This window comes from Corvus hawaiiensis, chromosome 3 (assembly GCF_020740725.1).
Source record: "Corvus hawaiiensis isolate bCorHaw1 chromosome 3, bCorHaw1.pri.cur, whole genome shotgun sequence".
Taxonomy (NCBI): Eukaryota; Metazoa; Chordata; class Aves; order Passeriformes; family Corvidae; genus Corvus; species Corvus hawaiiensis.
In genome coordinates this window covers 94010911-94034697 of record NC_063215.1, presented here as the reverse complement: position 1 = coordinate 94034697, position 23787 = coordinate 94010911, and the positions used below count along the sequence as shown (strand labels likewise).

The 23787-nt window shown below is 42.4% G+C and overlaps 1 protein-coding gene across 1 annotated transcript in view; it reads left to right on the top strand.

Annotated features, from left to right (window-relative positions):
- The first annotated feature begins 3726 nt into the window (after positions 1 to 3726).
- The window catches only part of EML4 (EMAP like 4), a 149100-nt gene continuing 129039 nt past the window's right edge, over positions 3727 to 23787 (top strand). The window contains exon 1 of the mRNA XM_048296813.1: positions 3727 to 4079. Within this exon, the coding sequence (XP_048152770.1) occupies positions 4055 to 4079 (25 nt within the window). The 5' untranslated portion in view covers positions 3727 to 4054. The remainder of the gene's footprint in view (positions 4080 to 23787) is intronic.

Sequence of the window (23787 nt, the reverse complement as noted above, 5' to 3'; positions counted from 1 at the left end):
CAAATAGCATCACCTCTTCTCCTTTTCCCAGGTCTGCAGGTACAACAGGAGAGAGGCAGGATCAGACTTCTGGGGCTGGATCAGACTTCAGGCTTTCTGACTGCTCATTACCATCTGGGCTCTTGCTACTCACCCTGAAGAGGTGCACCAGAAAAGCTGCAGGAAGAAGACGATGAGTCCTATGGGAAGTACATTTCTCTTTCTACCCAGTAAGATGAAGTGGCTCAGGTTCAGACTCCCAACTTCATGTACAAGAATCTCAGCAATTTAATTTTCAGTTGTTCATAATTTTTATGTTTGCTCAGTGGAAAAATGCTTAAATGTAATTTACATTCAAGCCACCAAAAGGTTATAAACAATTCCCAGGCTGAAGGCTGCCAAACCATGTCAATTCAAAAAACCACCAAGACAAACACAGGTATTCTTTCAAGAAGTACTTTTCAAAAACTTGCAGTCCAAGGAAAATGTGCCAGAGAAATGAAACAATGGGGAAAAAACAGCCTATTTCCTTCAAGGGCTGTGTAAATATATCTGGAATGTGTGTAGCCTCCACTATGTACTTCAGGGTGACCTTCTGCTGGGGTTTGCATTTTCCATAACTTCCCTCTGGTAAGAGAGAGACTCTGTGTGTACGTCCAGGTGCCCAGCTAGGGTCTGTCAGCCGTGCCTGCTGCAGTCAGCACCACCAAACTGATTTAGTGCAGCTGAGGCACTGGCTCCTTGCTCACCAGCTATTCTGAGAAGCAGAGCTCAGGCTCTGCCTGCCCCAGCACTGGTCCAGCTGCCTCCTGAGCCAGTGGGAGTCACAATGGATCGGGCTGCAATGCAGGGAAAGGGAAAGCTGCAGGAAAGAATTTAGATCTCCCAAACTGTGAATCTGTCAAACTGATGTAAAATTCCTGCCCTGTGGTATCACATTTATCTTCCTCTATTTGCTATCTATATGTGCAATAAAGGACTGGATTTTTAGCTGATTTGAAAATTGAGATGGGATATTCCAAGTTTACTCCAATCTTGAATAGCGTTATCTTTCCTTAGCATCAAAACATAAATTAGACAGAGACAATCACTGAGCTTGTTAAACTTTGTAACAACTCTGGGTCATGTTTTTGAATCACTGTCAACAAAGAAACAGAAGTTAAACCCCTTAAAGCACTATACAATTTGTCCCTCCTCCAAGACAAACCTTAGTACCATACTGGAGGTAAGAAATCACCCTTTCTGAGGGTTTGCACCTGGAACAGTCATACTGTTAATCAGTTTACAGCTATGTTAAATAATTTGCCAGTACCTGTCTGAAACCTACATAAATAAGAGTATTTTTTCTGTAATTATAAGTTCTTCTGCTCATCAGCTAAGTAAAATTGTTTAAGACTATATACACGTGGCCATATATGTATTTACTAGAGATTTTTCTTCTGCTGAAGTTCTGATTGTGTCTTATCTATACTGCTATTACATCTGTTGTGTACACCACAAAGACAACCAATAAATAAATTAATGCTTCAGTCTAAACCCTATCTAAATTTACACAGCATGCAGAACTTGGCTTAGACTGAAGAATTAAACATAAGAATTTAAAAGCTGGAGTTTGTCCTATTTTTTAAGTTCTGCATAATGTTTGCTCTTCAGACGTTCCTATAACAAGTCACATTGAGATAAACTTCCTTTTCAAATTCCTCAGTTTTGTTCAGTTCCTTAACTCTGCAGTGATATAGCTTTACTTTTAAAATACTGGAACCAAATCTTGGGCTTTCAACAGTACTCCATATTCATGTTCAACATAGGATTATGGCGAACTGGTTTTCTTTGAAGCTCTTTAACCTTTTTGTATACTTCTGTGCAAGCTCTGCACAACACAGCTAATCAAAGGTATTAATTCAGGCTCCTAACCAATTTCAGTAGGGATTAAACATCTAGATAAGGATCTATGATGCCATCTTCAGTTCTGAACCTCCATTTCCAGTCTATAAAATAGAGGCAACACTTAAAAACTGAAGGATGTTTGCAATACCTCAGTTACAGGTGTATCTCAAGGATGGTTTTGAAGAGCTGAAGGCAGCAGCTGGACTTGCTTTGTTCGGTTGGGGTTTTTTGTTTAACAAAACAGCATACCTGATGCACACAAGTCCCACGTGAAGAATTTACATAAGGCTCTGCCTCCAGGGAAGGGACTTTTTTTCTGAAGAAAATTGTGCACAGGTTCTGAATTCTCAGGGCACTTTTCCTTTCCTAGCTTGAGAGATTTCTCCCTGTACTCCCAATGCTCTGAGCATCTTGGAAACCTGCCCTGAGGCAGGCAATAAATAGGGGGTGGGGAGAGAGGACTGGAGCTGTAGTGCCTGGCTCTTCTTCCTTTTGTTTGTAAAATGAAGCATTTTAAAGGGAATTTTGACTGGACTATACTGACTGCAGGAGCCATTTCTCATAGCTAAAAGACCACGAAAGTAGCCTACATACAGCTGTTCTACAACATACTCTGTGTGCAGGTAGGTACTCTAACACCTGTTAGGAATTATGTCCAGAACTTAGAAGCTAATGGTGGCTCATTTATAGCAGATCGATTGCAGGGCATCTTTTTTGACAAGACTACAGGATGCATGATGCTGGATTATTAATGTAGTTTTGCAGGCAGCTGCACTCAAATTCATTGCTGTGGCAGCTGTTCAGTAAAATTTGCTGGAAAATCCAGTGGAGATTAGGTTTTGATGAAAAATTTCAAGGCGCTTTTCTCTAATGTGGGTGAGCATAAACCTCCTGGGTTTATTTAATATTGCAGATCAGCAAGATAACGATGCTTTTGCCTAAGCGGATGGAAGGTGCTGGGAAATGTGGGCTGCTCCCAGCAGGTCTGTGCTGCTCTCCAGCTCCGCCGTCTCCCCAGTCCTGTTCAACAACATCCACAGCCTGTCATTAGAGGGCCCAGCTGCAAATGCCAGGGACGTGCTCGTGAGGCAATTACCCACGCCTGTGTGTAACTGCAGCACTAGCCTTGAGTGCATTACAGGGAAATACTTATAGCAAAACAGGATGTTGCGATTGGTACGGAGCTTTTCCTGACCAAGGAGAAAGTGCGTCATGCAACTTGATGATGTTGTTTAACACACGAAATCGCCTTGGCTGGGCGATTAGATAGTATGCAGCATGGCTGACTTGAATTTCTGGTCCTGCTTTTTTCCCCTCAGCATCAAGCACATGGCGGGAAGTTAGAGGAGACGGTCAGGAACCCGGCTGCCTGGAAGCGCCGGGAGTGGCTTATGCCCGGCTGCAAGAAATGCGAGGGTACAGAAGTGACAGTTCCTCTGGCTTAACTTCAGTGAGGAAAAACTTCCCCGAACTAGTATGAGCGAGCATTTTGAGATTCAGCTAAGAAAATCTGTTTTGGTTGCTGGGGTGAATACTTTTAAGTCGCCCAATTAACTCTCCCACAGCCCGCCCGACAGCACAAGCTTTTGAAGGTGATCCGAGGTGCTGCTCCTGGCCAGCCCACGCCGGAGAAGGCACGCTGGCCCCGGCACTGCCGCTGCCCCGGCCGCGCCCCGCAGCGCGTTCCGTGCCCTCCGCGCTCCCCGCAGCCCCGCGCCCGCCGCTCTCGCGGGAGCCACGGCCCGAGGCGCTGGGCGCTGCCCGCCCGCCGGCGGGAGCTGCGCGGCCGGCCCGCCCGCAGGGGAAGCGGCGGCTGCCAGGGCGGGCGGAGTCGGAAGCACGACAGCACGGGGCGCTGGGGCGGCGCTGGCGGCGGGGGCGGGAGCAGCTCGGCACTCGCTGCCGTGCTGGGGTCGCGGCGCAGGGACGGAGCCGGGCAGCGCCGGCCCCGCAGCAGCACCAGAAGCAGCAGCAGCGGCAGGAGGAGGAGGAGGAGGAGCAGTCGCCGGAGCCGCCTCCCGCCGCCGAGCGCGGGGAGCCGCTGGAGCCGCTGCCCCGGGCGGCTTGCGAGCGCCGGGCTGCGGCGCCGCCGCTGCCTGCCGCCGCTGCGCGGGTGAATGAACCTGTCCCGGCCGACCACGACGGCGGCTTCGCCTCGGGCTCCGGCACCAGCCTCCCCCCGTACAAGATGGACGGTTTCGCCGGGAGTTTGGGTGAGTGGCGGCGGGACGGGACGGGGCGAGGTGCGGGCAGCCCGTGGTGCGGCGGGGCCCGGGGCGCGCACCTGCGGCCGGCGGGGATGCCGGACCCGCGGGCTGGGACTGCCCGGGGCCGGCCGGGCCGGTGCGTGCGAATACCGCCCGCGGCGGGAGGGGAGGGGATGCCAGCGCGAAATCTGGTCAGCTTCAAACCATCTGTTGCGAGAGCTCCGGCTGCACTTGCCTTCTTTGTTCTTCTCTCGCCGTGGGTTTGCGCTTCCCCCAGCTAGTTGCTTGGCTTTGGGCTGATGGCTCGGCTTAGGTTGTTACGGGTTTTTTTAAATGTTATTTTGTTTTACGTCTCTCCCTTTTGCTCCGGGGCGGGAGGGACGCCGTCGGTCCGGGCGCAGCGGGCCCGGTGTCGCAGCGAGAGCCCCGGAGCGCCCCGGGAGCCGCGGGCAGCTCTACCCTGTCCCGGCTCGGGGCGGCTCCAAGGGGATCGCAGCACCCCTGGAAACTTGGGGGCGCTGGCGGCATCCGTGGGAATGTTAACGGGGCAGTCGGCGCCTTCCCGGTGTCCGAGCATCCGTCCGTGCGCCCGAGGAGCCCTCCTGCCTGCCTGGGCGGCAGGTTCCTCTGCCGGGAGCCGTGGCGTGATCGAAAATATTTACTGCTTGCTCATGTAATGTTGCCAGAAAACTGATAGGCTGCGCTCCCTTCAGTTTTGTGAAGGCTGCGGCAAATTCTCATCAGTTTCTTGAAGCAAAAATACTTCACCAGCCCAGTTTTTTACTTGTTTGGGGGACAGATTGCATGTAATACTAAGTTGTCCTGATTACAAGTGTGAACTGAAAATGTATCCAAATGTAAGAGTTATAAACCATGTAAGTTTCTAGTTCTGCACATTATAAGACCATTGGCTTTGCAGTGCTGCCTACCTGCTGCTCTCATCGTTTGGTGCCGCTGCATCTATTGCAGGCATTTCGTGATCAAACTCACTCCATCTTTTGTAGAATAATAAATCTGTGCCTTTTAAAAATAAGATTAATAATTTTTACATCGCTCCCATAAAATCTGTAGTAACAGTGAATAGTTCTCAATTTTCTGGAAAAATTGACTCATTTAAATACTTCTGAGTGTGATCCTAACCTTTCAAGTTTTTGAAATGTCAACTCCAGCATTTTGGGCATCTGTCCAAACCAAACTGGTGCACCATAATTAACAGTATGCTTTGGTAGTTTGGCTTTTTGCCAGATATACTGTCCTTGCTCAAGTAACTGCCATGGCCATTTTAGATCTGGCGATTAGAAAGCAACACATGGAGGAATTGCACGGGTTCTGTTCCCTGTTTTCAGAGGGAAGATTGTGCCTGTGGGTGACATATGCAAATGTGGCATGGTTAATATTTATGAACCTCTTAACCCAGCAGAGGAACGAATCACCATATCAAAGCACACAGATACTGCTTTTAACTCATGCAGTATTAGCCCCGTGAGGTCGATATTTAGAAATAACTGTTTTCTGTTGGAAGTAGGAAAAACTCAATTATGAAATAATAAAGCTTTCCTTTCTCGCGCGGAGTTTGCTCGCTGAGCAGTGGCACGGGACCATCAGGTGGCCCAGCACCTTGTGCTGGAGCCGTGATGGGCTCACTGGGGCATCCCATGTGTCTTATTAAGGGGGGCTCCATCTGGACCTTTAATTTGTTTCACTGTTTGTTCAGGAAGGCACTGTGATTTTATTAGAATTTAATGAGGATTAAGCTCAAGTCAACCTTTTAAAGTGTGTATTATGATAGTCACTGCTGTTTGGCCTTTGATTTTGCTTTTGTGGCAAGCACTGGTGCTCAGAGGTTTTCTGGACTTGGGCTGAGGAGAGGGCATTCCCAGAATCTCTTGCTTTGAAGTGTGGAACTTTACGTGACTTTTTTGTTTCCAGGTTTGAATCATGCTGCTTAGTCCTCTTCTGTATTTATAATCACTTGTTGGCTGTTCTAGCTGCTAATGAGCACATAGTGTTCACAAAGATGTGTGAATTGTTCTGAGACCTTTTTTTTTTTAAACATCTCTAATTAAAATCTAATGGCTTGAATTTAATTAGCTGTCTGCTAAATGTCTTTTAGGAAGGCCATAAATTAATGTAATTTAGAATGAAATGTAAAAATTAATTAAAATTATTTTTGGCAAAACTGTGCTATCTATGTATGTGCATGCTCAACCAGTCAAGCAGGCTTATTAGAGAGCGAGTTGTCCTTTTAATGCCTCTTGTCATTATCTGGAAGGCGAAATGTTATTACAGATTGTGCCCTCTAGCACGGGCAGAAATACCTTCTTGCATGTCTCTTGCAGTTGAAAATACTTTACGCAGCTGTTTTATTTTGGCTTCCACATTGAAATTTTTATGAGAATAAACAGATGAAAGAAACCATTTTATATGTAATTTAGAAAATTGTTTTGGTTATTGGCTTAGTAAGTGCTTATGTAGCACTCTACTTAAGAGTATACAATTACTGTATACAGTAAAAAAACCTCTATGTTATGAGTTAACTTGCACAGTTAAAATAGGTATTGATTATTTTGATAAAGCACTGAGTTACTTCCCGTTTGCTGTGACTTCAATACCTTTAGAATATCCCAGTGGTAATTGAATCCCATTTATTGTCTCAAGTAGGACAGTCGTATCTTACATTTGGCATTTCCAACATGACGGTTGTCAGAGGGCTCAATGGATTCTGGCCATCTGCTTTTCCCGATGCATCCCTCGAAGTCAAAGAATGTGCTTCTGAATGGGAACAAGAAGTCTGTGAACTTGGACTGGGTGTCTGGGCTCTTGCCTTGTGCCCTGGCTGAGACAGGAGCACAGCATGGGCGTCTGGCTCTGACGCTGCCAAGTTCCTTTGCCTCTCAGGGTCCTCATCAAAACAGCCTGAAGATATGCATCAGGGCAGAGAAAGCACTGCTGATTCTTCCAAAAGAGTCAAGCAGAAAGTTCTAGCAAAAGGAAAAAAAAAAAGGCAAAGAAACAAAAAAGCCCATGTGGGAAATAGTGCAGCTAAGGCTGTCAGGAAACGTTATCCTGCTTCATCCCTCGCTCCTGTCTGTTCTGCACTGCTGCCCTGCGTCTCTTCCACTCTCACACCGGTGCCTGCAGGCCCGGGGTGAGCTGGTTCAGACATGCCCATCAGAGAGCCGGCTGCAGGACTGCAGAAGACTGACAGTTTTGCCAACAGTAATTTTGATTTTTAGGTATCATCACGGATTATATTACTTTACTGCCTTGCTGCTTGCCCCTGCTGTTTTGGTGGGTTTCTGCCTAAATTTGTTAGCGAGTAGGAGAGGCATGACAGGTGGTGGGAGGGAAGCAGTGGGAGCAGGGGTAGGTGGGACCAGGTGGCGCTGTGCGTAGCTGTCAGCTCTTAGGGTGACTCTGCTGTGTCGTGTCTAAGCTGGGAGATCTGCTAGGTTTAGATTTAGGAAGAGCCAGCCCTGACAGGCTGCCTGGGGCTGGTGAGGTGTGCTCTTGGTGGATAGTTTTCCATGGCTTTTAGCAGCTGCATCGTTCTCCCTTCTGAGAAAGCTTCTGCTAGTTGAGCTTTGTAACAATAACTCATGGTAAACAAAGATATGGAAGCATTCATCAGATTATATTTAAAAAATTGCTACAGCCTTTTCCAAGTTTGTCACTAGTGTATGATAACAACATGGAGGAAAGCATTTCAAAAGGGCTCTCTCTGTTATTGAGGTCTGTGGCAGAATAGTAACTCATAAAAAAATGGAGAAGTCTCAACTTCTCATTTCAAACTGTGGTTTCTGTGCAGCTGTGCAGGATGCCCTGAAGGTTAGAAGGAGTCTTTACTGAAGGATTCTCTATGGTTGAAGATATTTTCACAGAGAAGTTAAAATCACTCTTGTCTTGAAGTCTCAGGCAAGCAGAATAATTTAGGATTTTTTTTAAAAGATTGTTTGAGCCGTTGCATTTTGTTTTCAGAGAAATAGAAAGTAAAGGAGAGCTGGGATTACGAAGTGGAGACCAATGCTTTGCTCTTCTGATGTTGTTACTGGATGAAGAACTGGAGACATAATAAAAGAAGTTATTTTTTTATCATTTTGTGTAGTATCTACATTTTGTTCTGTCACTGTGTATGTATTGCTATTAACTGTGGTTTATATGCTAACTGCTTACTGGAGGGGTGACGTGGAGGTAAGTTCATACCATTTTCCCCCACTTCTTGCCTTTATTGTGCAGAAGCTGTCTGTGTCAGGTGGGTTCTGAGGCAGCGTTATGAATGTGTGCTGCTTCTCAGCCCTGGAAGAGCCAGCAGTGCTTGTTGAACCTGTGGCTGTGCTAAAACCTGGTAAGGCTTCTCCAAAGCCCCTGGTGCGTGGGGGCAGAGCTGCTACAGGGCTCAGGCAGAGAGGATCTTGTGGTCACTGGTGCTGTGAGCCTGGAAAGCGTGTGTGCATCATGATTCATCTCTGGCTGGGCTTACTACCGAGAAAAATGAGTGTGTGGGGTATTTGTCATTTATTTGGGCTAGAATATTAGGTTTTATCGTTGCCCGTCTAGACTGCAGAAGTGGCCGTGGTGCTGCAACGCAATTGCTCATAGCAACAGTGAGCTCAGCCTAATTCACAGGGCTCTGCTCGTGGGATTGCTCTGTGCTATTGTCACTGTGCTGGTCTTCTTAAAAATAAAAACTTTGGCAGGACATCATTCTCCCCTGCCTGAAAAGGATGGCCTTGGCTGGTGCCAGGGGAGAGTAAACTCCAGCAGCAAGGAGGGAACAGGCTGTTTGCTTTAGAAACTTGGTGGTGGCGGCTCACCTTTTGCTGAAGAGATCTTTAGTTCATGTGCAGTGAGAAGGAACCCTTTGCTCTCTAGCCAGCTGAAAAGCAAAGGATTTTGTATTTAAAAAAACAGTCCTATTTTTGCACAGAGCAATTGGCAATATTTGCCTTCCTTGTTAGTAACACTCACTTTTACAAACAGCAACAAAAAAGAAACAGTATCTCAAACACAGTAGTCTATTAGAACTCCTCTCCTAGAACTTCTCTTTCCTTTAGAAAGGCTTTTCGTGCTTGGGATCCTAACAATAATTTCTGGCCTTACAGTGTGTTTTTCTTACTCTCCAACTGAATACTTCTGATATGGCAGTAGAGTTATCTGACAGGATTGTCTCTTGCCTGAAGAACCTACTCTGAAAGGTTTTTTTCCTTCTATGCTTTATATCATAAAGTATGTAAGAGGGAAAAATTGATCAAGAGCAGTGTTCCTAGAAATTCTCTGAAGCAGCATTTTGTTCTGTAAGCAGCGTTGTTATTAATCATGTTGTTAGTAAGTACAGGGTGATCTGCATGTCACTCCTTGCTCTTCAGAGTTGCTTCCCTTCCTGGTGTGGTTTGTATAAATTACTGAGGTTTATTTTTCCCTTCCCTCTTTAGGTTCTTGCTAAACCTAATCCTTAATGAATGTGATTGTAAGGCCAAGAATGTTGTTGCTGTTTTACCCACACATAATGTAATGGGAAGGGTGTTAGAGGATAATTAATTTTATAGCACATGGCATGTATGATGACAGTGCAATACTCAACACCAGCAGAGTGACTGCTCTTGCTGGTGTTGAGTATTTCTAGTAGGGACATTCTTCTGTTTAGGAGATGAAAATCACATCATAAACAACTTTTCATAAGCTTCACTGACTTCCTTTTCAAGGAATCTTCCTGCGGATACTTAGGAGCTCAGGTGGAAGGACTGCTCACCTCGCTTTTCCTCTCTGTAAACAAGTGAGCATCAGCAGTTTAAAGAGGAATTACTTGCCTCTTTTTCTTCATCTGTTTGTTTAAATTGATGCAGAATTCTAGTTTTCTGGACTTTTCTTTCATTGAATGCTGAAGGATGGATAACTGGACACCACATGGTGATGTGCAGTTTTTTCTGAGAGTTTGAGTGCTCTTTAGGCAGTACACATGTGAGCATTCAGATTGCAAAAGCTTGTGTCCATGGAGCAGCTTGGAGTCTGAGCTGATCGTTCAAAGAAAGTAGATGGGTGGTGCTCATGGAAGGGTGGGATGTGGAAAGCAGCACCATAATCATTAAAAGCCTGAGTTTATTGCTAAATCTTGGAACATACAAAAATTTTTTTCTCTTCTCGTTTTGCCTTTTTCTTTTCTTCCTCCTTCCTGCTCTCCTTCTTATTTTTATTTAACTTTTTTTTTTTTTGCTCTATGATATAAGCATTCACGCTACAAACCATCAGTGAGTGCTACAATATTCTTAAGCTTTCTGCCCTAAGACTTTTTACTGGGTTGAATAAACTAGGGTTTTCTTAATTAGTTTTTTGATTGTTTTGCCTCTCAGTGGGTTGCCTCTTTTGCTCATCCTTAGCAGTTTCAGCCTAACTTGTTTACTAAATATAGCTGTGTCTTGTTGTTTAACTGCTGGTTTCTCGACCCCGTTCCCGACTCTAATGGCTGCACTGCTCTACTCTGCATGACAGTGCTGTTCGTTGGAAAGGACAACTGTCTTTTAGCAATTGCTTGGAGAATCCAGTTTCTTTCTTTGGTTGGTGGTGTACACTGGCTTTCTGCCCCATCTGGTGATGTGGATTGCATGCTTTTGTAGCTTTTTAAGCAAGATATTTTTGAGTGCAAATCTCTCTTATTGTAGAAGTAGGCTTACTTTTTGTATTTAAATACCTCTTCTTAACTTTCTGGAGCTTCTTCTTGTTCTTGTGAGTGACTCTTATGCATAATAGAAATGCAGAGTGAGGGGCCAAGAGAGGGAGCAACAGCTATGCACTGTAAATGGGTATGATATCTGTTGGATATGATATATTTTGTACAATTACATGGAATTTCCAATGTTGCATTAAATTGAAGAAAAATACTCACTGCTGTCTGTCACCTGGTTCTCTCGTTTCACTGAAGCTCTACTTGTAGCTGTAAATGCAGTGCTCCAGCCTGGAGTTGGTTCCCATTTCTCTGGCCAGTTTCTCTGGACTTAGAAAATACAGCAGGGGAAGGCTGAAACCAAGACTGGTTTATGTTTGATTGTATTTTGGATTTGTGTAAACAGTTTTAATGCATCAAGCTAAATTGGCAGGCTTTCATAATCCTCTGGGAAAATTGGGAGTTTGAAACCCAGCGGATAAATGAAAAAAAATGGTTCTAAGCCCCAGATTTGGCTCCCTAAAGGGATGCTGTAAATTAGTTAGATCTAGAAATATGATTTAGTTAAAGTAAATGAAAATAGGTTTTCGTGGGAGCCTTATAATTTTAAAGACAAAAGACTTGGATTTCTTTATTCTGAGTTGAGACACAAAAGCGAGAAAATGGCTGTTGACAAGAAATTTATGTTTGCTGTCCAAACAAAGAGGTAATGATTTCACCACTTTTTATAGTTTTTAATGAAATGATGACATAAGGGTACTAGAAATTGTTTTAAAATGCTTAAATTCAGTCAGTGGCTGAGGTAAGCAAGCCTGCACGTGCATAACTAATTTAACAGTCCCAAACATACATAAGATGAATGGTAGAACTTTTTGTTTCCTTACAGTTTACTATATTTTTTTTTTCTCTTTTGAGAACAAAAGAAAAATGTTGCTTTTACATCAGAGTTCTGATGAGCTTTGTGCTCATCACTGTAGAAAAGAACAGCAGTAGGGTGGGCTTGAGTTTGCTTCCTTCCCCCTTATTCTTGGTCACAAGCAGACCATGCCATTTTCTTAAGGCGTTTCCTGCTGTGTGCATTGTATGGATCTTTCCTTCATTAGAACTCAAGATTTGAATTGGCAAGCTCTGTTAAAACATGGCAGAGTAGAGCTCAGTTTTACAAGTTCAGTTTTTGAGGAAGGATGCCACCTCCCCAGAGTAACTTTTTTTGTGTGTTTATTACATATCTTACAGCAGCTCTGGCTTCTATAACCAATAGGCAGACTTTGGAGTGGCTTTGAAGTGTAGATGTAATCTGTCAGGTAGGGCACAACTGACCGAATTCCTTCCCAGGAGCAATAGGTGTTGGAGACCTGGTCACGTGGAATGGAAGGAGAAGGGTCGCTGTGAAAGGTTGTCTCGCACATCTCTGGTTTGGTGGAGCTGTGGTGAACTCACTCTTGGAGCAGGAGCAGTTCTGAGGTGATTGCTGCACACATCCATCTGGGCTTCTCTGGGAGCAGAGTCCACTTCAGATGTGTGAAAGTGCATTGCAACTGGTACAGTTTGGGAGTTGTTTGGATGCAGTTTGATTGAATGGAATTTCAGAAGAGCATTTCTAAAAATGTGCTTTTCGCTGTTTCCAAAGAGAGGTGTGGAAAGGAGGAATCTCCAGCAGTAGGAGCCATAAATTAAACTCTTTCAGCTGAAAGATTCAGAGACATGGCAATACTCGTGCCTGCATAGTATCACTTAGCTTCTTTAAACACGAGCTCTAACAAGGAGGTAATTACAACTTTGTTTAACTATGAAATTCTGCATTGAGCTGCTCTCTCCTTCTCTCCCAGCATATGCTGTGCAAATGCCATCAGAGAGACCTGGCAGGAAATCAGTGGTTTCTGTGGCTGTGATGCTTGCTTTCTGAATTCTACATGTATCCATTAAAGCCATGAGGCAAGAGGGACAATAACAGGCAGTACAAACTCTGGGTTTTTTAAAAATAATTTTATTTTCTTTTTTATATTCTTTCATAGGATGAGCATGAAGCAGCACTGAGTCCATTTGCATGTCTATTTTCTAAGCGTTTAATGATGGCATTTTTCCGTGAAAATTATATGACATATTTAAGAAAAACATGTTGGCAGTGCTGATCTCCAGATCTGGGTTTTTTTCTGTATTTTCTATAATATGTGACTGTATTATTTTCTGAAAGATGCTTGGAGGGATGAAGTGTTGGTTATAAACAAAGAGTTGGGTGATTTGAAATATTTTCAAAGGAGCTTTAAAAATATAAATTGCTTCTCTTCCTCTTATACATAGAGAAAAATGGGTATCAGATTCTTGGAAAACACTTTTTTTTTTCCTGAACACTTTATTGGGCTTGCTAGTTGTTCATTAGAAGTGATATTCCAGTATGGCACTATTCCTGTGTTGTTTGCTAGAGTAACTAATCTGAATTAGGAAGAAACAATTGCTGGCCCCCAAGTGCTGTAGAACTTTGGGTGGTGCATTTCCAAAGTCCACCCAGCATATTAGTCAGTAATGGTATTACGAACTGATATACATTTTTGATTCAACTGGAAAATTGTCAAAGCGTGGAGATAATTCCTGTGTGAAATTAACATCACGCTGCAAGCTTTTCCATGCTAGCTGGTTTAGGTGCAAAGAAAACAGATAGAAGCTGGCAATCTTCAAATTTGTAAACTCTGAAGTTTAGAACCACCCCAGCCAAGAACTAAAAAACAATCCTACTTTATTCATGATGTGGACAAATATAGAGTAGAAGTTACTGTTTAATCACAGAATGGTTTGGCTTGGAAGGGACCTTAAAGATCATCTAGTTCCAACCCCCTGCCCTGAGCAGGGACACCTTCCATTTGACCAGGTGGCTCAAAGGCTCACCGGATGACAAATTTAATTCTGAAATAGGCTTCCATTTTTCATTTTTAGATGCCAAACCTTTAGATGTTAATAGTTGTTATCTATTTAAACTTTGGAGGAATTCAAGCTGTGGGCATCAGACTGGTGGTTGTTACCAATCTCTGATCTTAGTGTACTGCAGAATGGATTATTATGGGTAAAATATTTTGGTGTGCATTAGCAAATACAGAAAACATTTGTTTGGAGGAAACTGATTTTGCTTTTTCATTGGCATAATTTGTCAGTGAGCTGGTGTGGTATTGTGTGGGACTCTAACCTGGCATCCTGCTTACTGAACTGGAGATGGGAGACCAGTTTTTCATTATATCATGTCATCTGAGTTTTGAAGAGATTTTTGATCATTCATTTTGTGTGTGTGTGCCAAGCTTGTGGCTCTGCTACAGGAATATTTGTATGTGCGTATAGTGTTCTGATGGTAGAGGAATATGAGGTTGGGAGAGCATTTAATTTGACTTTTAGTAGTCAAATGTCAGCGTGGTCATCCACCTCAGGAATGAAGAGTGTAAGCTGTTTACTACTGGGTTAAGGTATTTGAAGCATTGTCAGAGTGGAGATTTTACCTTGTTTCCTTCTCTGCCTATCAGGTCAGTTATTGCCTAGCTAAATAATACAGGTTTGCTTGTAGAGGTTCTTGCTAATATGCTTTTAATTATCTGCATTTACTTAATTATTATTTGCAGTAGACATTTCAATTTCCTGCTCCTATAGCTACAGCAGCTTGACCAGCCAAAGGGCTCTAACTTGGCTGCTGCTTTTTTGGCAACATTTGCTGTTTGTTTTCTACAGACCACAAAGGGATTTTTTTTTCAAAGCTATAGATAAAATGACAGGGAATTGCAGGAAAGTGAAAGAGAATTGACAAGAAAACTTGCATAGAGTATCTGCAGCTTGAGTTGTATTTGTCAGTTTGTGCAGATTTGTGTTTTGATAAGATCACTTACATCTGCCTTTCAGCCTTTAATTGAAGTTAATTTAAAACAGATAAAATTTGAATAGTCCTTATTTGAGTTTCCAGAACTAATTGGGAAATTTCCAGACTCTGGTGTCTGGGTGTATGTGTATATATATATGTATATATATATATGTATGTATGTGTATATATATAGTCGTACACCCACTGACATTCCCCCACCCGCTTCCCCAGTTTTATTTAAAGGAATCAAAGTCTGGCCTTTTTTAGTCCATAACTGAACATGTCAGAGAATGCCATTACAGCTTGTACTGGAACTGGTGGTATATTACATTTTCAGCAGCATCTGCAACAGGTCTTTTTGACTTCTTCAAACACTGCACAAAATCATTACATAGTGCTCCTGTAATCTCCTTAAAGTGTAGATGCATTCTTCAGTTGAAACATTGTTATTATAGAATCAGAGAATTGTTAAGGTTGGAAAAGAAAGCCCGCTGGGATCATTGAGTCCAGCTGTTAACCCACCACTAAACGGTGTCCCCAGGTGCCATTTCTAGGTGGTTTTTGAATACTTCCAGGGGTGTTGACTCCACCACTTCCCTGGGCAGTTGATTCCAATGCCTGACAGCTTTTTCAGTGAAGAAACTTTTCCCAATATCAAATCCAAACCTGTCCTGATGCAATTTCCTCTGTTGTATCGCTTGTTTCCCTGGAGACTGACCCCCGCCTTACATACAACATATCTGTTATGTAATACAGCCCTATCTGGACTTACTTTTGGATGTGTGATTAATGCATATTTTAGTTTCCTGTCAGTATTGCTGGATCTTGACTATCTTAGGCATTGCAGTATGTATTTTGGCTTTAAAAAACTTTAAGCTACCTTTGAAGTAGCTTTTTTTTTGGTCTATTGCCATATTGCTATTTACAGAGTCTTTTGCATACAGCATATGGGTTAAAACTCAAAATACCTTCAAAGTCAAACTAATTAGCAGGCAGAAGAAGATAGAAATCTTTACTAGAAAGAAGTGACTTGCCTAAGATGAACAAGAAGCTGCATTTTGGCAAACAGCTCTTCTACTGTCATGTGATCTTTGGGTATGTATTTTTGGAAGAGGAATGGGTAGGGTTGATGTCATCTAAGAGTTGCCTATTGACTCTTAACTCAAGTTTTCTTCATCAGCATAATTACTCTGGGATGTTACAAACCCTTGAGTCGCAGTACTGGCTTAACAGCCTCAGGTACCGGCTCCTGCCTTTGATCTGCGTCTTTCTTTGCTGCGAAATAGGGGTGCAGGAACAGCCATTTCCTAGTGATTCTCATCTGCCTCATCAGCCTTAATGTGTGTGTGTTAACATCCCCCCTTCTGTGTTGTGCACAGTTCATGTTGTATCCTACGTTCTCCTCCAAGATCCATGAAGAGCAGCTGCTTGGTGGCCTTGAGCCACGTGCTGCCTGTGGGCACTGTCATGCTGGGGAGCAGAGCTGGATCCCCACTGGGATTTGGGGTAACCCCTCTGGATCAAGACCCTGGAGATGTGGTCCTAAGTGATGTGTAGGGAAGCTGGGTGGTGTGACAGCAGAGACTTCCGTGTGGTTGCACAAAATAGGGCTAATGTTAATAATTACGTATCACGTATAGTTACGACTTTCTGTGAACAAGCAGCTTTGTAGCAGGGAAGGGAAAGGAAAATGTCTGCTCCTGGAAGAAAGGCCTCTAATTGGAGACTGCAGGAGCCACCCTGGGGAACTCCCTGTGAGGTTTCACAGGGATGCTGACGAGCTGCAGCTGCTGGAGGGGCGCTCTGCAGAGCAAATGGTGTTTCTTTCTGTTGTGTTAGACTACTGTGACATGTGCTCCTCACTATGAATACCTAGATTGTCCAACATGATGTAATTTTGTAGTATTTACCATTGCCTCTCCAGTTTCTCTGTGGGTGACTTCTTGTGATTATTTGGGTTTTTTAAAAACTTCTACTCTATGTGTGATACTATTTTCTGTTTTTCACTTTAAGTTTTTGCTGGAAAACTCTTCAGGTGGTGTACAACATACTTGCCATGTTCACCGTGCTTGTCATGGGCTACTTTATGTCATGTTACCCTTTTTCTAATCTGTGCTCTACTCAGATGCTGACTTCTAGTGGTTTCAGCATTATAGAAACAATTTTCTCTCTTGGAAACAGGTGTTAGAATAGGTTTTAGTAATTTACCTTTAGTGCTATGTGAACCATTCACATTCTCAAAATGGAAAACTCAATCACATTGATGTTCGGCTAACTTGCTGTGTTGCTGGGCCACTTCCAGGGATCTTGGAGCAGGAGGGTGCTGCTGCTGTTGCACTATACTGGCTGTTCAGTCCAACCAGGATCTGCTCAGTTCTCTTCTAATAAGAATTATCCTTCTTATTTAATAAGATAATGGCTGCCATATGGTCTTCTTCATTACCCTCTTCTCTTTGTCTAGTTTTTCATGTGTGCTTATGTACTAAAAGCATCAGGGGGACCATCTTCTATGCTAGTAAAACACTGAAAGTAGGTAAGTTTCTACTTCTTTTTAGGGATAGTTTATTTACTCCTAGTTTTATGAATTAAGAAAATGTTTTGTTGATATTTGTAAGATAGACTCCTAGAGTTCCTGAAGACTCATACATGTATGGGGTTGTTTTGCTATTTGTATTTTTGTGGTTATTTTTCTTTTGTTTGCAGAATGGTTAATGCATTTTAAGATAACCTACCATGGGAATAGGAAGCAACTTGTTTTTGCAAAATAGAGCTACACTTTTTTAATGTATAGCAAATAATCATAAAGGCATTTATATTAGAGTTTTTTATACTCTGAGATACATTCCACTTATTTGTTAATCGTTATGGTTTGATGGTTTTGTTTGACGTAAGTCATTTTTCCAAGGACTTTTATTGCAGCAATTACACACGTACAACATGGAACTTAGAAGGAAGTGCAGCATCAGATCACTGGAGATTCTCTGCTGTTTTTACAGCTAATTTTTATGTTTTGCGGTGTTAAAGTTAATGATTTCTTGCTGTGCACACTGTTTCACATGCATAGTGTATATTGTATCTGCTTTATTACTGGGAGTATTATTTTGAACTCACATGCGTCAATGTAATAAGTAGGAAACTTTGGTTTTGTAATTGAACACACAATTGTATTTAGGTGCTTTCTAGTGCTGCCTCTTATTGATCTAGCAAGTGACTTGTAGCAGTGGTATAGAGCAGTTATAATTACCAAGAGGTATTGCAGCTCTTCTGTTACATACTGTGATCTTTTTATTGCCGTGTGTGGTGTTCTGCTCTCATTTTGCATTTCACTTTTCTACTCCCTTTTCTGCGTGTTGAGCAGTTCAGCTACTTTCTGCCTACCATAAAAACCCCTCAGTTTTAGTTTTGAGGCATTAATTTGTAGTCCTTTAGTAGGTCAGTGTTCCTGTTTGTATAAGAACATTTCTGAAAGGGTCAGTAAGAGCAAGCCAGATGGATTCAAGCTCGGGTGGTGTTTTCACTGCGTTCCCTGCTTGGAGGAAGGACAATGCACTGCTGCCTTGGGAAGAGTGCTTTGCTCTGTGCATGTAAGCTCATCTGCATGGTACCTTACTGTGCTGGGGGAAGAGCTGGACCCGTCTCATGGCTCGAACCGTGTGGTGCATGAAGCTGTGTTGGAGGACTGGAGGGGGCTGCTGAGAGACAGCTCTGGCAGTAGAGGACAGCAGGCTCCTGAGTGTGACTCTACTGTCTTGGGAAGCAAAGAATTTTTTATTTATTTTTTTTTTTTAGTCTGTTTTTATAACCCTTCTTCAGGTGAATACTGAGTACTGACTATATTTGAGGGCAGGAGGGTGAGAAAAACAAAAGGTGAGCACTTGAAGCCCAAACGATTTCTTGTATAAAATGTTTAGGATTAGCTGTGTGCCCATTAGCATGATAATGGGTATGTTTCTGCAGGAAATCAGCTGATTCCTGATCTGAGGTGCCAGGCTAGATGGTTTATCTCATGGTAACCACTTTCTCCAATGTCCAGGGGTGACAGCAGAAACTCTATTCTTTCAGTCATGTTGGAGAAGCCCTTTGAGGAGTTTTGAGTTGCTGAGCATTGTAGGCTCAGCTTTGCCCTCCCTGAGGAGCCCAGGGGCAGGAGGCTGCACCAGTGTCACGGCTGCCTTTGATTTTGATGGGTCACTGTTAGTGGCTCTGTGGGAGGTTACTGGGGGAATCCGTTTGTCACCGTGTCTCTGGAGGATGGAAGATGTGGGGAAGTGAGTGGGCAGATCGTGGTCTGAAAACTTGGTTTGGAAACTAAAGATAGCACTGTGCCTCTGCCCCTTTGAAGAGCTCTTGAATTGAGGGCAATGAAATTAAAGAAGGTGCCTGGCTGGTGTGTGCTGCCCAGTATGGCCAGCCTGTGGTCCAGTTCCCCTTTGCAAAGACCTGTCTGTCTCTGTTGTGGAGCTCCTGTCTGCCAGCATTGTGGGTGGAGGTGGTTCACTGCCCACCCCAGAGGTGAAAATACCTCCTTGATGCGTGGCTGCAGGACAGATGCTATGAGGGAGGAAAAACAACTTGGTGTGGTAGTAGAGCAGTTGGGGAGACAGTTGGATGCCGTTGAACATCCCAGTACTTTACAAATCCCAGCAGCTTTCTTCTCCCTCTGCTGCTTTTCCTCCAATTCTTCCTGTCCTTCTCCTGCCATCCTCAGAAAGGGTGTATGAAAAGACAGAATGGATTTTCCTTTTCAAAGCCTTCTGAGAAACTCTAATGTTACGCATCCACCTGTGTCATTGTGTCTTCTCAAAAATCAAACATAAACAAACATAGTACTGTTTATTAACCAAACTAACCCCAAACTTGAAACCGGCTAATGATATAATTATCCCATTTAATTATCATTATTTGTCTTGCTGTCCTTATTAAGGCAGTTATGCATATGTTCCAGATGAGAAAATGTGATTTAATTTCATTTTACTGTTGCTATATGCTAAATGAAAAAATAAGCCAACCTAATTCCCTTAGAATATATATTTTATGGAAATATCTGAAATTAAGAAGTCAATAATTTTAACTTAATACTTCTTTAATAAGACCTGATTTTGAGCTTCATATTCTAAAGCTAGTGTGTTGTGGAGCAGCTAATCATACGAAAGGCAAATAAGTATCAGATTACAACACTTTTCTACGTTAAAAATATGACCATATGTGCCTCTGAATAATTCCAGATGGAAGGCTGCTGGTTTGTAATTTGTTGGTTTATATTACATTTCTTCAGAATTCTTTGCTTCTTTTTTTCTTTTGTTGTTGTTGAGAACCTAGGTTGTGAATCCAGAGATATATTACAAGCAGAAAAAAATAAAGAGTGCAAAATAGTAGTTTGTCAGCAGAGTTTTAGGTTGGACATTATGAAAAACTTCGTCACAGAAAGGGTTGTAAAGCATTGGAGTAGTCTGGCCAGGGAAGTGGTGGAGTCACCATCCCTGGAAGTGTTTGACAAAACAATATGGCACTTGAGGACATGGTTTAGTGGTGAACGTGGTGGAGGGTTGATGGTCATACTTGGTGATCTTAAAGGTCATTTCCAACCCTAATGACTCTATTCCACTTGCTAGGTGTGTAAATCCCGTTCCCCAACATTTTGATTGCGTACCTGAGCTAACAGGGATGTCAGGTTTGGAATGGTCATACAGGCTTTTTCAGACACTCTTATGTAGTCCCTAAGTGATCACATTTTAGAGTACAATTCTTGTTTAATATGGATTTTAAGAAGCATGTTCAGATGCTTATTGAGAGAGTTCCCAGAATGAATGTGAAGCCTTTCAAATAAAAAGGGAAAAGCTTGAGAAAGTTACAGACCTCCAAAAACATGCAAACAATATTATAATGGAAGTGGTTTTGCAACCTTGCCTCTGTTTGCCAGCAATAGTGCAGCATGCAACTCCTTTTGAAAGAAACATACTCTTGAGAGCTTGTCAGCTTACTCTCTTTCATGAGTCCCCTTTTAAAACAGCCTTGTTTTACGAAAAGAACCTTAGAAATAAACATTACCTTGGTTCATGTTGTCAAAGGCAGTGGTTAAATATTTTGTCTCAGTAATCGCAACTGCACTTTCATGGTAAGATGAGAAAAATGTAATTCTAGGTTCTAGTTAATGAAGTTGTAATTGTTCCTGTATGGGAGGTCACCTGGGACTCCCTTGCTTCAGGAGTGGGTTGTAGTAATCCTCTTACCCTCTTGCCTTGGGCAACTTGAGCATTCTTGATCCCCACGTAGAATGCCTGAATCGTGTTTCTGGTCCTTATTTGTCCTTGCTTGCTTACTCTTTATGATAGAGCACTAGGATGTCCCAAGTTCATTCAGGATGATCATTTCAGTTCTTACTATTTGTGTCTATTTATAGTGTTTTCCTTGGATCTTTTTATATACTAATTTCTCACACAGTTTTATAACTTTTTATAAAGGTATTTTATAAGTCTCTGTTGTAGGAAATAATAACTGTGTACTATGTGTACCCATGTCAATAGATTAATTATGATTAATTTAACTCAAAACATTATGTGGGGTCCATGTGCAATGTGTTAATAACACAGATGATGAGCTTGGCATAAAAAGTGCCTGTTCCAAGTTGTTTTCTCATCTACATCCTCCCTTGTTTTATTTCTGCTGCCACGATCAAATTCCAGGGCTTTGAGAAAAGCTATGTACTGTATTTGCTTCATGTCAGAGGAAGGTGTGGGATTTAGTTTTGGCCATGACAATCACAAAGAATATAGTGAAACTTATTTCTGTGTCTGGAAACTTTATCCTTCTTTTGCTATTAGTTGGGGCTAAATATTGATGAAATTACTGATTAGTCAGGAGTCACGTGAAATACAAAATGCTTCAGGGCCTCGTGGTTTTAAGCCTTTAGAAGCTTGCCCCAATGCCTTTCAATGGGCCATATAATTAAAGAGGTTCTTCATGTGCTTTGCTGAGGTATTAACTGTTTGTGTCTGCAAAATGGGGGTTTTCTTTTTGTAATGAGGGAAAAGTGATATGTCCTTTTTACAATGAGTGTAAATGTAATTTTTTAAAAAATCAGATCAGTTTCAACGATGTTACAAATATGTGCAACTCAAGAGAAATCATCTTGGTTTCTCAAGAAGCATCATCTTTGCTGAAAAGTGCAACCCAAGTAAAATAGTTTCTGGAGTACAGGACCTACTGTACAGTGCTATTTCTGAAATACTGCTAGGAAAGAGGCCAGGATTGGAAGGGGAGCAAAATTTAGCAGGATGGAGGACTGGGATTGCTAATGGTAAGCTTTTTCTCATGCTTGTGACTATACCATTTTTATGCAGGAGTCTTTTAAAGAGTGATATTGTGATATTTCTCCTAGGCTCAAGTACTTCTGTGGTCATCTTTATCTGTGGTTTAGGCTTTTTTTGGTTCAAATTTTATATTTTAAAGGGTTTTACCACTTTTCTATGAAACCTTTACCCTGGTCTTTTAGCATTTTAGATGAAAACAGTCCTTTGCAGCTAGAAATTCCCATTAACTGGCTTGTTTCTCACACAGAGTAAGTTTAAACATATTCACAAGCCTTTGTGTATAAGGAGGAGGGTATTTCCTTGCAATTGGTTTGAGCAAACAGGGGAATGAATGAGCTTGTGCAATATCAGGCTTGTTTGCTCAGTTGCTGTTATAACAATCCCCTCAGAAATGCTGCTTTATAAATGGCACCCTACCTGCTGTTAATTATTTTTAACTCTAGAATGAATTTTATTTGGTGAGCGTTTAACCTGGAAAACTTGCCTAGACATGTGAGGCTCATTAGTGGGCATGGTGTGGTGTTCTTTGCTTGCTTTTTTTTAGTTTTACATGGCTGATGTAGCAGCAGCTGGCATTTTTTAAGGTTTGTGATCATTCCTCTGCATCAGGGTTGCAGGAGGACACTGTCACCACACCCACCAACAGTTCCCTCTTCTCTGGGGACTCCTTTTCCTGGTATTTCCTATGGTGCCTGTGAGATTCAGCTGTTCAGAAGCATTTGTTTCACTTGTTCTACGAGGTGATCAGATTTTGCTTGGGAGTCAGAAGCCCATGAGGAAAAACCACTGCAAGCTGGCAAAGCCTGCCCACCTGTGCCCTTGCAAGGGATGGAAGGCTGGGGGTGTGTGTGTGAGATCTTGGAGTTAATTACTACAGAAACCGTGTTTTGGAGCAGAAATGTGTAGATCACTCAGTTATGTCAGCAGCAATTTTCTGTGTAGAGCATGAGGAGCATGGTGTGGGGTGGGAGCATAATTGTCTTAAAACATGGCTGAATTGGTTATGTTCAGTCTTTCAGCAGGAATTGCCTTTGAGTAGAAATCAGTCATGAATAGCACAGGCCCATATGGAAGTCATTTGCTGCAAGTATGAAGATTTAAGATTTGAAAAAAGAGGGTTATCCCCCAGCATATCCTTTCACACAGGCTAATGTTGTTTTCTCAGGTGAAATGTGGGCTAGCAGAAGGCAGGAGACAGCATTATGTCTTGAAGTAAACACATAAACCTTTAATTAAAACAGAAGTTGTGGGGAGGACAGGATGCCTTAGGAGCAGAGGCGATTGCAATAACCAAAATGTGTTGAAAGATAAGGTGATGCATTGCATACAAATCTAGAGTATTGTTGAATGTTAAAACTGTAATACAGTTTCTTCATAGAGAAGTTCCTCCGCATTACTCAAAAAACATGCTATGGCTTTTGGCGTGGGTATGTTTATAAATGGATACTTTTTGGTCTGAAAGGCACCTTTTGATCACTTTGCTGTTTCTGTATGGGTATGTTTGAAGTTTTTAGTGTGAGATGAGTGAAGAAGAAAATGGTAGGCACGTTCTTGGTTCTGCAAATGTTGCTGGTCCCTAGTAAAACTGCTAACAAGGAGTTGTAACTGTTTAAGAATTACCTGTACAGGTGTTCTCTGGTTAAAATGTGTAAATATAAACGTTTCAGGTTTATGTTTCTGTGACTGGATAGATAATGGCTTCTCCAGCTCTTTTTGGTGGTCTAATCTGCTTGCCTTAGTTGTCCAAATAAGCACATCTAAAGCAACATGGAGACAACTGGGGGTCAAAAAAGTGCAATTGTACAATTAAGTTTTCTTGATATTTTTAGTAGACGTGTTTAAACCTCTTACTTGTGTAACCTTCCTAGTTTAATGAAAAGTGGTACCAATATTAGATGCAACTGCATACTT